At 35.0% G+C, this 16641-nt stretch overlaps 2 protein-coding genes across 3 annotated transcripts in view; one reads left to right on the top strand and one right to left on the bottom strand.

Moving 5' to 3' along the window:
* The window catches only part of LOC117112232 (zinc finger protein Xfin-like), a 12234-nt gene extending 3493 nt beyond the window's left edge, over window positions 1–8741 (top strand). For both annotated transcript variants that reach the window (XM_033255306.1, XM_033255310.1), the window contains one exon: window positions 416–8741. In XM_033255306.1, the coding sequence (XP_033111197.1) occupies window positions 451–2820 (2370 nt within the window). In that variant the 5' untranslated portion in view covers window positions 416–450 and the 3' untranslated portion in view covers window positions 2821–8741. The remainder of the gene's footprint in view (window positions 1–415) is intronic.
* Window positions 8742–9356: 615 nt separating this feature from the next.
* LOC117112247 lies at window positions 9357–16560 on the bottom strand. Its single transcript, XM_033255322.1, has 6 exons — window positions 16116–16560; window positions 15566–15696; window positions 14285–14391; window positions 13520–13595; window positions 12864–12995; window positions 9357–11888 (listed from the first exon to the last, which is right to left on the bottom strand). Exons 1-6 carry the CDS (start codon window positions 16445–16447, stop codon window positions 11707–11709), a joined length of 960 nt encoding a protein of 319 aa, XP_033111213.1. The 5' UTR covers window positions 16448–16560; the 3' UTR covers window positions 9357–11706.
* Window positions 16561–16641: the final 81 nt, after the last annotated feature.

Below are 16641 nucleotides of genomic sequence, written 5' to 3'. Positions count from 1 at the left end.
GGTGTGCGCACCCCTTGATACGCCACTGTTGCATAACCATATTATCAGTTTCCAATGAAACAGCAATTAAAGCTCTGTCAGGATGTTCCTATACTGTATATGGTCATGATGTGATGAAAAAAATTTTAGGTGAATCATATTTTCTGCCTTGAATTTAAGTGTTTGTTATTAATATAGTTTTGTAACAGCATTATTAATTATATGTCATTTAATATACCTTTTTCTGTTAAAGAAGATAGCTGTAGGAAACCCCCCAATTCCACACCACGACCTTGCTGCTCTGATGACATAGAGCCAAACCAAACTTGAACAAGTGCTGTATGACAATTTGAGTTTAATTTGTTCAATTTCTGTTTGAAAATTTAATTTTTTTTTTCCTATAAATCGTTGACTATGTTTAATTTTGTTCTTCTAGTACATCTACACTCAGTATGTAAATACAAATTTAAGATGGAAGTCGGTAGCGTTCAAGCTCTGGTAAATCTTGATCATGTGTGGAGTACATCTTCTGTAGACATTCAAAATACTTTTGTACCAATGACTTTCACATTTGAGGATGGAGTTCAGAGTGAAGTAGAGATCGCAACAGAGCGGCCCACACATGAATTAATGAATCAAGCTAGAAGCTCTGTACTTGTAAGTAAACATCCACTGTTAAATAATCTGTTTTTGGACAAAGATGCATCAAAATCAGCCACACACAAGATACCGAGTGGTAACTCATCGGTTAAAGAAGGTCTTGAGAAAGAAGCAAGCACCCAACCAAATGATACGATAGAAGAATCTGCGGTTAAGCTTAAGCATGTTGACAACGAGATAAAAAAATCGAAGCTCAAGCAAAGCAACAAGATTGATGAAGAGGAAAAAGGCAAAAGCAAAACAGACACCAGCAGTGAGGAAACAGATGACAGCCATCTGATTAAATGTATGTTGTGCCAAGCTTCATTCAAGGATGTTATTTCTCTAGAAACGCACATTTCAAACAACCACAAAGTATCTTATTACTATTGTTCACACTGCCGATGTACATTCCAAGATGTTAAGTCATTGCTTGATCACTCCCCAAACCATGTTCTTGAACAAATGCTTCGCTTCATCAAGTCTCATAGAGTTGGATGCAGTATATGCTGGCAAGGTTCTCCTGACTTCAAGGCTTTGACAGATCATGTGATGAAGATGCATAACTTAAAGGTCTACTGTTGTTCATCATGCCAATTCTTATGCTTAGATCTTAAGGACCTTGCTCAACATGAACAGTCACACTGCATGGGCATCTCAAAAGAAACCTCCAAATTTAGTTCTCTAGCTACAGTCTGTAATTGCAAAGTTTGTGGTCTGGAACTAGAGACCAGAGAGGATGTGACACAACACATGAAAATGCATAAAGCTGGAAACATGTATGTGTGCGAGTTTTGTGGGGAATGTTTTTGTACTCGACAGAAGGTGATCCAACATCGACGAGTGCATACTGGAGATAAACCTTTCCGTTGCCAACTTTGCCATTTTTCTTGTAACCGCAAGGATAATCTGAAAGGGCACTTGAGGAGAATTCATTCTCATGCTGACAGACCGCTTTCCAAGAAACCTAAAAGGGACACAGAATTTGGAAGTGTTATCAAAAAAGAAAATAAACCAGACAAAATTTCAAATGATCATATAGAGATATCTAAAGTTGTCTTGGGAATTCGTTCAGATAAGTTGTCTTCAAATGATTGCCAAAACCAGGAGGAAGATCAGAAACTCAAAGATCATTCTTATTTTCGTTCCGATGGCTCTTTGAAAGATGTAGAACCATCAGTTGAGCCAACCAATCAAAAAACTGTTGTTGTAGAGCCAGATGCTCACAACAGTGCCATAAAAGCCTCTGTGAAAGTCAGTGACTGTACTCTAATTTCTGGCAGTGACATAGAAAAGGCAGCAGTTGATTTGGGTAAGCTTCCTTCCCCCATGCTTCTTACTGCACCTGAATATGATGATCTTGGCCAGTGCTCAGAGGCATCATCCATTGATATTGATGAACCTTCAAAAAAAAGACCAAGAATCTCACCTAAGATAAACACAGTTGGCAGTGAAATTAGTCCAGCACTCTTCCTTAGGGGACCTCCAGAAAAACTCCTCAATGGCAACAATGTTTCATACCATTCTGGGTTGCCATCAGTAGGTTGTTCTGATACAGCCAGAAGAGATGGAAGCATGTTAATGATATCACCTGATAAGATTTTCGAATCAAGCCCAAGTCACCAATCTTGTAGCAGTAATCTAATTAGCTCCAGCTTTTCTGAGTCATGCTCCAACCTGCCAACAGTAAATACTTTCTTAGGCGAAAGTATTGCCAGTGTGATTGATGATGTTGGTAGTGATTACTCAGAGTATTTTGCAGAATTTTCTGATCAGGGAGATTTCTTACAGTCACTAGGTCTTGTTAAAGAGGGTGCAATCCCAGAAGTCCCAGATGCAAAAGCATCTCCACCTCGGGAAAGGAATATTTATTTGGAATTTGTGAAAAGTCTTGAAGCAGAGGGAAAGAAAGATATCAAAAAGCCAATCAAACTAAAAGGATTTTCACATTATGAATCAACTTGTTATAAATGTAAAGAGGAATTTGATTCCAAGCAGGAATTGAAAGGACATTTACATGGATACAAAGAGAATGGTAAATTTCCTTGTGACATCTGTAACTATCCTTTGAAAGAGTTACGCAAGTTAATGGAGCATAGACGCAGTCACACTGGTGAAAAACCTTACAAATGCAATCAGTGTGACTTTAAATGTTCCAGAAGAGATAATCTTGCTGTCCATATGAAGAAGCACTCCAGATGATGGGCAATGCACCCATTCCGTTATGATATATTCATACGTCCGCTATTTAGTGTTCATGTGGTCATTACAGAATTTTTACTTTGTAATCCAAATTTATTTAATCAGAAAATTGTTTCTGTTACCAAGTACTTCTTTTTTTTTTAGGTGGTAATTTTGTTAATATTGAATCTTGATTTGTCAAATTGTTACAGACTGTCAGTTTTAAGCTCTGTCCAGATTATGATCACATTTTTGTTGACAAAAAACATATATAGTCAAGATGTGCCTATATATGGCCATGATGTGGTATCATCATGACTATATTTAGGCATGTTATATGTTTTTTTTTCAAATAAAATGTGATAGTCTGTACGGGGCTTTCGAGAATCGGGACGGGAGGCTTGAGTGTGGATTGTACAGTATATAGTATTAAGATATGCACGAAATGATAAATGCATATTTATTATAAGTCAGTGGTGATGTCATCATTTTTATTTGCACTGAATTTTCCTATTCCCGACTGATTACTATATCGATATAGTGCGTCAAATTTTTTGCATTTCATACTAAAAGCTGGGGTGATTTTACTAACAATACATCGCGATAAAATATTCTTTTGCTAGGCCAAGCTATGAATGCTCGCCAAGCTTGCTCTACGGCACCTGTTAACACGAATGAAGCCTAGACCGTTCTAGGCCTGGCCTAGAAAACAAGGTGATTGACTAATTAAAGAACTGAAAAAATATGGCAATGCTAAAATAATTCATAATAATGTTTACAATATATTTTAGTCTATTAACAAATGTCTGTTAGGATGTTAGGCCTACCTAATAAACTTCATTTAAACCACAATCGATTTATTCATCTCCATATCGCCAAGAGTATCGCAAAGTGCTGTGTAAATAGTGTCAGTGCGCATACTAAGAAATTCTAATACGCGTAGCTATTGCACGTGCACAATGATCACTGAGCAACCTGCACTTATGATGTAGGGCCTTAGAAACCCCTCTACAACCAGCATTTTGATTATAAACAAGGTGATGGACATCACAGCTGACTTATAAAGCAATTATAGTCAAGTAATTTCATATGCTATAGGAAATAGAAGCCTTTAGGAACCATTATTGCCTTCAGCCCTATAAGCTTCAGGCAATTTTTTTTAGTAAACAATGGCTCCTTTGGTTTCTATTTCCTATAGTGTACTCAAAACCTACCTATAATTACTTATTAAGACATAAAACGTGGAAATACAGCCACTTTACTGTATTTCTGTGTCATAGTTGACAATTACTGTAATATCTGTATATTTTCCTACATAACATGTGTTACATTGTGGGCCTACAGTTGAAATTTTGTCTCTATAATTTCTCTTACTCAAAAGGAATTCAGTTAGTTGAATTATAACTTCAGCATGCATTCTATTATCAGAAAATCATGTCTATTTGATGTGACATGATCCATTTTAAATTATTGTGTTCCTCAGGAATTGTAAGAATGTGTTTTTTTTTTTAGTAGATATTGATTGTTTATTTCAACAAAGTTTTGAAGTATAAAGTTTCCGGAAACATTGATTATTTAAAATTTATTATTATTAAGATATGCGGCCCTTACAGAGCAGTATGCACTGCTAGTAATGGCAGGGCATCCCATAATTAACATTATACATTATATTGCGCAATTGCTAGTGTATGTTAAACTCTGTACAACTGAATTAGTAGCAAATGTGGAATGAAATGTCTTTGTATATGTTGTTGTATGTGTGTTTGTATTCATTAGAACCTGGAGGCTATGTGTGACGTTAGCATGTGCGCTTCCTATAGGAAAAATACTCATTTTCATTCTTCCCATCTTTAATATATTATGTTTATTTATATCATATTTTAAAATTATTTACTATTGTATTTATTTATTTTTTTTATATTATTTTGATATAATTAATATTAGTATTCCATTCTCAGTGTCTATATTTATTATAATATTTTGTAATTACAGTCCTTGCTGTTTACTAAGTCTGTTGTTTATTTATTTATTTATTTATTAATAGACGAGTCTTCCTTAACGCTCCTCAATAAATATTAAGTAGTACTCATTCTGGGCTTCAGAAAGGTTTTATATTTAGGAATGTGTTTGATGAAATTATAATGTGTGCTTATAATTAAGGTGCATTTTATATAAACCATCTAATAATTATGTAGAGCAATTATCGACTGTTAAATGAGGACATAGCACTGCAGTAAGTGGTCCTCCTGGTTCCACACCTTAATTTAGCTAACTGCGTAAACTCATAAAAAATTAAATCAGTATGTTGTTAATTTTTTTTTTCTTGCACTGCAAATATTGCCCTGGTCAGTTCCAGATAAGGAGTTACTTTTTATTTTTTTTATTTATAACCCATAAAATGCTTGCACTTAGTGCTCAAATGGTGGGTGAACCATCCCTCAGCCCATCAAGATGCAATGATTTCTTTATTATTTATCATATATCATATCATTGTTGTCAGTCAATTTGTATAAATTTAGTGACTTTAAAATCCAATATTTTGTAATTTAATGTAAATATATCTACAATCTTCACCTAAGGTGTGACCTGTATTATGGTCAATGTAATTCGTGTTTGCTTAATTTTAATATGTGTGCCATATGTGTGCCATATGTGTGCCATTTTCATATTTAACAATGGAGTTCCATCCAGCAAAGCCTATTATTTAGACCTTCCTAATGCTCTGTAATCAAGTCTTTGAGATTTGAAGTGAGGGAGAGTGTGGGGGGTGGGGGGGGTGGAGAGGCCATCATTTGAGACCCTTGATGATCTACAACTGAGTCTTGTTATGATGCTTGGAGATTAGTGAGCTGATCATTTGGCATCCTAGGTACTCTATAGTAAATGGAGAGTGAATTATTTGGAACAGGTGTCATGCCGAAGTCCAGGATGGTGTAGACTATTGATGCTTGGTAGCTTTTACTAGGCTTTAGGACATTTTTGCAAAGCTTGAACTCAGGATCGCTCAAAGCTATTGCTGTAGTTATAGCTTATGTGATATAAATTCAAATAGCAGGCAATTGAGATCATTATTATAAAAAATATGGGGGATAGATTAAAAATGGGTAGGGGGAACCTAGTGGTAGGAAATGAATAGCCCTACAGATGACAATCAACATTGGTGCTTTTCCTACATTCAATAGATAATTATTTGGAATATTCCATTCTGCATATAGGTAGGATCTTGATAATTTTAAATAGAAAAATAAATATAATGGATAATAATGTTTCCATATTATACTTGCTACGTTCAGGCAATTTAAAGCTAAAGCGTAAGATTTTTTTGCTAAATTTAATTTTTGTTGTAATTTGTCTCCGATGACAATTATCAATATTTTAGCAAAAGGTGAGGTTTATTCTTATAGTAGGTGCAATATTCCTGCTGTGTATATTTTTACTGCCAATATGTGGGTCATTGAGAACTGTGCTTAAGGTACTAATCCACCATTACCGTCACTGACCTTTCACCTTTACTAATGTGCCGTTGATGATAACATGGTTTCACTGTGAATAGCAGGTGGGATATCTATAACTTGTCACCATTATATTGTGCCAAAATCTGTGACAATTTCTGACTGTTTATGGATAAATTTGCTATAATTATGTACAGTTAGATTGTGGTAAATGTAAATCATTATTTTTGTTTATATTTATTTAAAATTTAGTTAATATTATGACAGCTCATTAGTAATGTATTTTTGTTTCTTTTTCATCTTAACACTTTCATCAGATTGATTCCAAGATCAATTTCATATCCGGCCAATCGGTTTAGACCATCCCTGATCCTCTCCATACAATTAAGTTCAGTAATGACATATTTCCAAACTGTAAATATAAATCATGTTTGAATGTTAAATATCATGTTTTGTGATTAATGTCTTTGTAAAGTAAGACATTTATTTTGGATGTTTCCAAAATATTTTTTCAAGAAACCAATTATAGGAAAAACCAGAGAGCAGAGGTCTGCATTTTTGCTTGCATGCTTTTTTAGTTTTTCATAGTTTTACTATTGGAAGACTTAGATTTCAAGGGCATTGTATGTTCTTTTTATTTTTTCAAGTATTACTAGGCATAATTGGCAGAATAATAATATTGTTAATAATAAATAAGTTGGACTTAATATAGCAATTAATGACCAGCACTTCGTGTGCTTACACTTAAGTACTTGGTTTCCACAAACTAAGTAATGTGTGTTATACGTGTTTAGATGCAAGCCATACAAAGGAATACAAGACAAAATTATATTATTATTTTCAATTGGATTTAATTTAATGAAATATATTGTACTTAATTAATTTTGCATGCAGTGTCTGGACATGTAGATAGCGGTATTCAGTAGCGAACCTGTAACACACATTTAAAGATAACATCAGGATATGTTCATTAGTACTTTTTTTATTATATGTGTGGATGGATTATAAGTGCTGTATTTTACGTCATTGTGTCACATATATGTGGAAATTGATTTAAAGTATTACTAAGACATTGAGGCATTGTATTAATGTTAAACAGACTTCCATTATAAATTGTTCCTTTGGTTCCAACCTGCTTAAGAGTGCACAAAGAATTTTAATTGCAAAGGTCACTAGTCGCCATGTTTTTTTTGAATAGTTAATTCTTGCAATATCTAAAGTACAACATTTATTAGATATTGGAACTTAAAATACATGTGATGTCTGTGTATTATATTTAGAGTATAAAATGTAAAACTATTAAAAAAAATCCTAGCTCTTACAGTATTTAAACCATCTAACAGTACTGATGTGTTTTAAATATGTAACTTGAATCCAAGCAGGACTTTCCCGCACATATTTTTTATTGCTTTCCTAGGACCTGTGGCCTTGCCCAAGACTAGTTGGCTTACTCCGGACCAGTGATATAGCCATTGAACAAATTGGTATCATAAATTTTATTGTCAGTGTAAAATTAACCGATGTTTTTTATATAACAAATTGAAAATATGTAAATACAATTATTGTATTTTAAAAAATGCATAACTAATACAGATTACAAGACTTAGTCTACAAAATCAAGTTTTTTTTTCAAGTGGTTGCCCATATATAGGCATGATGATGTCATATCACACCCTAATATTGGTATGATGATGTCATATTACACCCAAATATGGGCAATTCATAAAATTTGATAGTGTTTATTGTCAGTGACCATAATTTATTGTCAGTGACCATGATTTATGAATTTAATAGCTGGAGGGTACAAATTCTTGATGAAATATACATCTTTTCTATTTAAAAACAGGATTTTTGCATTCCCATCAGAAGAATATCAAGTTTAATAATAATTATAAGCAAAGCTTACCACTGATACAAGTCAGAATCCCTATACTTTACCAATGAAAGTTTGTATCTGGTGTCTTATATAGTATCTTTGGCTTCAAAAACTAAACTTGATGAACAAGCTGCTTTTTTCACCTTATGCAATTTAATTTGTTATAAGTGGAGTCATACATAAGGAAACAAGATCCCGTAAAAATGTGTAAATATTTGTGTTAGTATAATAGTAAAATTGCATGTGTTCTAAATTTAAAACAAAGCAATAGACTGTATTAAAATGCGTATGGTTACTGTTTAGTACCGGTATATTTCATTAGTGTAGATTTCTTGTTGTACAATAGCCTATAATTGCATGCATGAACAGACAATTTTTATTGAAATAGTTTTAAATCTTTGTTATGTGGTCCTTCAAAACAGCTTTATACCTCATTAGATAAAGTGTTTTACCTGCAAAATGTAACAAACAGTTTACAGAATTATAAGATGGTGCATTTTTGTATAAGAAAAAGTAAGAGCAAATTATGTATACAAATAATCATGCAAATAGAATATAGAACGTAATCAAAACGGTTTTTAAGATGTTCCTCCGGGATAACATCAAGATGTTACTTATGAAAAAAAGTACATACAAATTTGTATCCATTAACTTGTATTCATTCAGTTTGACCAATACTGTACTTAAAATATTTATATAAATTGTGGTCATAATTTATTTAATTTGCTAGCTGCCCATCATCAGTAACACATGACTTATTCTTTGCACCCTTGAAACAAAATGTTATATCTCTGATGTGAGACTGTTGTATAACATCGTATGTTCATGTTATACTGTAACATCTAATGTTAGCTCGTTATACTATATAACATTCAGTAGGCCTATTCTATAATTTCCGACTGTGTTGTTACATTATATAATCTTTTGGTTAAAATATGGTAAACAACCTTGTATTACTTTCCTCCATTAAATTCACTATGTGAGGGTAAATACATATTTGGATAATTATAAAAGGCGAAAAAAAAAAAACCAATATTAACTTTTTAACTAGAATCAGTGGCGGATCCAGGAATTCAAAATAGAGGAATCTTGGGGAGGTACTTTCACAGAGGGAGGATGTATACCACCTCAGCCCCACTATGGTTGGGCTGAAGTAAGAAAATATGTGATTATGTCACCTCTAGAAGGCCGGAAATTGCACTAAGACTTTGAATTTAATTTTCTTTATATCTCTATTTTTAAAAGATTTGAACAATTTAGAGGGTGGGGGGGGGCCAGTCTGGCTGGGCTCCCCTCCCCCCTTTGAATCCGCCACTGAGTTTGTAAGAAAATTTGCTAGAAGAACCAGTGTTTTTATATATTTTGTTAAACAGCAAAATATTTATTTTACCAGAAAGTATTTATCACTGCCCTTACCCATTTTAATTGCTTCCCATTTTTTGGTAATGCTTTGAAGTGGTCTAATTTATGTACCAATTTTGAACCATTTTTGTAGACCAAGAACAGAGATCATTTTGTATCAGGAATATTTTTACAGTAAATATTGATGACCCCAACTTTTTAGAGCAGATTGCCTGCATTTTTAAGTAATTTATTGTATTTTGAATATCTGTGTGTGAAGCCTGTCTGGTCCAGCTTCTGCTGTTTCCTTGTCAAGTATATAGAAAATAAATGTGGCTTAATGTAAACATCAAATTGTCTTTACAGTTCTTTGCTTCAAGGTATTAAGGTAGTCAAACCTGTACAGGTCCAGAGTGCTCATCCCTCTTTTGTAAGCATTGGGGGTGCCAGATTGTGCAAGCTTTGAGGGGATCGCCACTCCTCCTTACAGCGAGTCTGGTTACCTTCCCAGGATATGCTGGTACCCATTTATACTCCTGGGTAGAGAGAGACAAACATTTTTCCCAAGGACACAAGTGATCTGCACAGCGAGAGAACCCTGACCACAAGGTTGAGAGACTGACCCTCAACTGCTGTGCTAAACGCTTCCATTCTTTGATGCAGTTAAAAGTTGCAATACACCAGCATTTGGAGAGACAGAATGTAATGTTTATCTTTTAACTATTACAGCAGTGGTGACGCACTGGGGTGGGGGAATTTCCCCGCCAGACAGGCTTGGACACCCTGTTGTCCGATGCCACGACAAGGTTTTCAGATCAAAAATTGAGAAAAAAATTCACCTGTCCAAATAACGTCCTTTTGATTGTCAATCCATAATATTGTGGTCTAAAAGCACAATTTGGGCCATACGAAGCCATTCCTTTGGGCCATATGAAGCCATTCCTTTGGGCCATACGAAGCCATTCCTTTGGGCCATACAAAGCCATTGTATGGCCTCCTGACCGCGGCTCTAGCTGGCCCCCTGGTGTGGACCCCTATGTTGGACCCCTTGTTGGCAAATTTCTGGAGCCATCGCTGTTTAACAATATTAATTATACATTAGCCTAAGGTTTGTAATAAATCAGGAAGCCCTAACTTTGATGTTTCAAGTGCGCTTCCAAAACCTTCATGCACTGCTCCTATATCACTTTAATATTCCTTAGTTTTAATATTATTTTTTACAGATGATCTGTGTTGGCCAAAAAATACAAGGTGTTTTCCAAGCAGTTGTGTATAAGTATTAACCATGGGTGAGGTGCAATAGAAAATTGAGAGGGTCATCTATTTGCTCAACAAATTTCTGGAGGGGAAGGAATGCACATTTTTTTTAGGGTTGCCCTCACCCTGCCATCAGATGCTCCAGATTCAAAGCTGTACACATTAATCATGTTCTTAAGATAAGCACATTCTTGTATTGTAATGGCCTCGTGCGAAACCTTCCATTGCTTGGCTAATCTGTAAAGACTACTTGCATATTCTAAAAGTAACCAATATGCAAATTTCAGATAATGAATATTAATCATTTATTCTAGAGTGTGTGGCATAAAATATACATACAGTACTGTACAAATACTGTATTTGCTTTGGTTTATATCAAATTATTACACAATCAGTTTTATAAACCTTAAATAGGGGTCTGTAGTCTCCAATGGGAAGCCTATCTAATCTTAAATAAGTTCTCTCTCATTGATGGCCTGCAAGCCACGCCTGCAGGTCGTCATTTGACAACCCCTTATGCTTCATAACCATGTTTATTTGGTACTGCTTTATAATGTTATAGAACCACGTTTTTGGTACTTGATATTTAATACGTTGATCAACTACTCCATGGCGGCTCCAGGATATATTTTCTGGGAGGCTAAGTTTTCCGACAGGGGGACATGAGCTCGTAGGCTCGAGCTGGGGGAAGGGGTGAGAGGGGGTTTCCCCCCTCCTAAATGGTATTTTTTTAAAGAATATCAACCTCTGGATGGCTGAAAATGGCACTCTCAGACTGTGGCAGACATGTGTTGGCTTGGTGTGGGCCTATTTTTATATGTTTTATGGTCTGACCGCCCGACGAGTTCTGTCGGGCGGGGGGGCTTGACCTGTCTAGTGGGGGACTTAAGCCCCCTGCCCCCGCTGGCACCGCCACTGCAACTACTGTGCCTCGGGCTGGATGAAACAACTCATGAGTAGTACTTGTGTTTGGAAGATAAATTAATTAAATTCTGGATGAATTTTATAATCATATTTCCAGGGTTTGACTTTAATTTTGGTTGGCACGTCCTTTACTTGGGAGCTATAGTCGGTGATGTGGAAATGCGGGCCACTCAATGGGACCTTGCGCCATTCAGGATTGCTGTCCAAAGTCTCAAATAACTTGGATGCTGATTTTGCTTCTGTAAACGAAATGAGGACAAGTGATAGACAAGGTTCAAATCTCATTAAAAGTCATCATAATATTGAAGAAATATTAATATAATAATTATAATATTAACAATGCCACTATATTGCAACATTCACAATACAACTTTCACAAAGACAGATAGTGTGCATATAAAATTGTGATGGAATTCAGCGACATTGGTTGAAGCAGGACCTGGTGGACATCCCTACCGTAAAACCTCGAATTGAAGCCTTGGGCTTCTTTTTGAGGCTACTTTTGCAAAGTAAAGATAGGGGCTTGCTTTTCAAAATGAGTGCTGTCAAATTGTGTGAATTTGTACTACTGTATAACATATGGCCACTGTAACATCAGTCTGTATCATGGAGTGTATTTAACTGACATCAAATCACCTAAATTTCTGTATAAACCAAACTTGTTTTTAATTTATTTATTTATTTTTTTAAATTGATGTACAGTGTATATACTGTACTATCTTGAAAAGAAGCCTATGCTCTCTCGAAAAGAAGCCCATGGGCTTCTTTTTGAGATGAGCTTTTTTTCGAGGCTAATTTTGCAAACTAAAGAGGGGGCTTCAATTCGAGATCGGCTTCATCTCGAGATTAAGCCCACTGGGGTTCAATTCGAGGGTTTACAGTATACCAATTATGCACATGCATTTCAGAGCTGTTTAACGTAGTTTATTAGGTCAAAATGATTTACTGCTTGATGTTCCTTTGTGTAAAGCACATTGACGATTTATTATTATTATTAAATACGTACTTACTGTAGTTTTTGCCATTTTTTGTAATGTGTATTTATTTGGAAAGTAAGGATCATTTTTAAGATTTGCATTTCTTTTTCTAATTACATGCAATGCAGAGGCGTATCTTGAAATGGTGGTGGGGGGTGGGGGGTGCAAACATAAAGTGACTCAATGATTAAGTGAGGTGTTGCAAAGCAGGTGATATGAGGTGATGTTGAACAATACCTTTGGCACCAGCAGCCTTGAGATACCTATGTATAGAGGATTGGTATGGTACTTTTACATTATGTTTACTTGATTTTATACAATATCCTTTGTTGCTAGCTGTGTCAATCATGCTTCGCACAGCTTCACGGTCTGTAATATAATAAATTTTAAATAATATTTCAATAATAATAAAAATAATAACTAACAAACCATTTAATAATAATGTATATCAATAAATAATGGTAATTAAAAATATATATTTACTACTATTACCAGTATTATTGTTGTTGTTAGTATATTATTATAATTGTTTATATCTATACACAAACAATTATAATAATAACAATAGTAATAATAATTTCTCAGACTTAAGGGGAATATCTTTTGTGTTACTTTTCCCTTAACTTCATATTATTTTCCCCTTAACATCGTTTTTTTAATTGTTCTTCATTTTCTCCATTGTCTAAGTTCCCTTAAGATAGGTTTTAGTAACATAATAATAATAATAATTATTATTATTATTATATCATTATGGATAGCAATATATGATAGTGTAGACATAATTTCTAATGTAAAAGAGAGCTTGTTTATTGTAAATGTTTATTGCTAAAACTGATATTATTTTTAAATATTTATCAGTATTACTTAAGCTTGTTATGAATTAGTGGCCTAACCTTTCCTCCTTGCAAGCTTCATCCATGCTTCTGCAGCCTGGGCAGCTCTTGGGTCTTGAAACAATTCTTTCATTGCCTACAGGAAGTTGAAAACATAAGTTGCAGATTACCAATCTGTTCCTGTATGTAACAATGACTTTCAGTTTACTTTTTTCAAGCCACATCCACCAGGCCAATATGACTCATCGTCTACTGATTAAGGATAAAATGGTTCGTTCCTAGAAGATATTTTTAAGGGGTCCCAATTGAAAGAAGATACTTCCAGGAGACTTTATTGAAATAGGTTTTCTTAACACATCTACTTTAATTTTACTTTACTCTACATCGTAATACCCACCGGTACTGAGTTCGGAAGAAAATTGATAATTCAGTTGTAGAAACATGAAAATATTGTGAATTTGCAGGAGATAGGTTATTTTCAGGGAGATTCTTAATACTTGCGGAAGTGCAGGGGCCTTCTAAATTTCAGGGAGACTCTCACAAGTTGCAGGGAACCCCTGTGTTTTGTTGCTTGCAATAGTCTGCAAGAGACTGACAATTTCCCGCAGACTCCTGCAATTCAAGGGAGACTCGCTATTTTCAGGTTTAGAAGTTGGCTTTTTTTTTTAAATGAGGAAAACTCCATGGTGTTGACATAACTTGAACCAACCTACAAAGCATTTTAGCAAGTTTACACAAACTACTCCGGTCAAAAATTTGACAGCCCAGTGGAGAGGGGAGATTTATAATTCCGGACGGAAACCTATCGACAATAAGTTATCTCACCTTATCTTCACGATATTGTAACACCCCTGTTGTTGCAGGTCTGCCAATGTATTTCTCTCTCAGCTTTTGTCTTTGCTGCTGCTCCCTTCTGTGGCAAACACCATCAACTTTAATGTAACAAATTTGTGTCATTCTTTTAACTCTGACAATACTCACATCACTCAAAAGATTCATTACCATCGCTATTATTCCATCAAATAAATAATTTACCATTACTACTTTGATTTTTTTTTACTTTAAAATAAATTGTAAAAACACACTCATTTGCAATCTTGAAAATTTGGTTTAATTTAATAAGAATTTAACATAGTTTATGATATAATTTAATTTCTTTGATCTGTACATAATACTTTCAATATGATTGGTTAAATCTCTGCAGTTAGATTGTTTATTTTCTACATAATTGTAGTAAGTCAGATTGTGTACAATTTAGTTTTTAAGATGAAAATTTGAAATATTGAATAACAATGGCTTGTATCACTTCTTTCAGAGTTTGTTTCATACTATCTCCTGTTTCCACTCGGCGAATTTATTCGTGCCAATCAAAAGCGTCATTTATGTGCATTCACATTCACATTTCTGTAGGAGTTTTCACTTCAAGGAAATTGGTAGTCCAAACTGTTTCTACTTTTTGGCAAAACAAAAAAAATGCGCAGCCAATCAGAGCTCAGGAACCAAACCATGGGCCGATCCAGAGATGTCCAAAAGTGGGGGGGGGGGAATTTGGGCCGATCGAGACAACAATATCATTTTTTTCTTTTTTTCTTTTTTTTCTTTTTTGACCTCCCAAAAGGTCGGGGCCGGGGCCGGGCCAGCCCCCCCTAAATCTCCCCCTGCAAACTGACGCCTTTAATTCGCACAAATAAATTCGCCTAGTGGAAAGCAGGTATGTCAAACTTAACAGTGAACCCCATGGTTTATGATTTTAAGTGTTAGTATATTATCATCAATATTTTTATTATTACGAATATCACAAACGTAAATCCTATAGCTCTTGTGATAAATGACACATTGCTTGATTACTAAGGCCGCGATCCCGCTGAACCTGACGGTCGTCACCACGATGTGTGTGCAACCATGGAGGTGGTATAGAATAGATGGTGCAACGGATAATTTTTAATGATGAACCGTTCCGACTGCCACCAACACTCAACAGACAGCGTTGTGTCATATTATATACCGCTAACAGGGAGCGTTGCACAACTGTTAGCTGAAAGGTTATTAATATAAATGAATAACCTTTAACCTTTGTACAATGAACTAGTGACCCAGTAAACTTACTTCTGTATATTTCTGTTTTGACTCTAGAATCAGGATTTTGAAAACCTTCTACTGTGTTTAATTCCTTCCCAAAAGCAGAACCAGGATCATAATAACCAGGAACATCCTTTAAATGGCATGTAAGGAACACACTGTTCACGGAAAAATAAAAATGTGTATTCAAATATAGCCTAATATTCAAATTAGGTTTACTGTATAGAACTGTAAACACAATATAAACAAATAGATAATTAACAACAGTGCTCGGCTCCCAACCACCTTATGATTGAGGCACCCCTCATGAAACAGCCTGTAGTGCAATATATCCAATCCACGTATGCTTCAATATATATAGAATAAGAACAGCCTGTAGTGCAATATATCCAATCCACGTATGCTTCAATATATATAGAATAAGCAGAACAGAAATAACATTCTTCACAAGGTGACTACTTTGAAGCATATATTTTACTTAAATAAAATATATGCTTCAAAGTAGTCACCTTGTGAAGAATGTTATTTCTGTCTGCTTACTTATTTTATACTGTATANCAACTGTAGCGATACTTACTTTGGTGGATGGGGTTTGTTTCTCCTTGTTGGTGATGTAGGTCTTGCCTTGGTTAAACTTTCTGTAGAAACGTGACCTTTGTTATAAAAACTATGCGAATATGTAGTTGGCCTAACGGATGGTTTCTTATCCCATTCTTTAAGTTCTGAGGTCCATGCCATTGCCGCTTCTTGCCTGATCGCATCAAGTTCTTTTGGGCTGGGGGATGGGTATTCCATAACCCGGTGTCGATATCCCGTCATTACAGGATCAGCTGAACGAGATCGATATTTGGATACCACACCCCCTCCCTTCAAGTCACTAAATCCTGGTAAAATATGTCCCGTGGCCATTGAGTAGTATCGCCTTCCTTCTTCTACAAAATGCGATCAGTAAATGTCTACTTCTAACGATTGATACGAAACGATTAAAACTTTCTAAACAACATTGTACACAGATTACCAGCACCCTAGGCAACTGGTAACCTTTGACTTAAGCAAGGGCTCACAATATTCAGGATATTCTATTACCAATTGCAGGTAATTTT

This window comes from Anneissia japonica, unplaced genomic scaffold, assembly GCF_011630105.1.
Source record: "Anneissia japonica isolate Jap-2015-1 unplaced genomic scaffold, ASM1163010v1 scaffold288117_len521816_cov214, whole genome shotgun sequence".
Classification (NCBI taxonomy): domain Eukaryota; kingdom Metazoa; phylum Echinodermata; class Crinoidea; order Comatulida; family Comatulidae; genus Anneissia; species Anneissia japonica.
The sequence above is the reverse complement of the archived record's forward strand: the minus strand, read 5'-3'. Positions and strand labels throughout refer to the sequence as shown.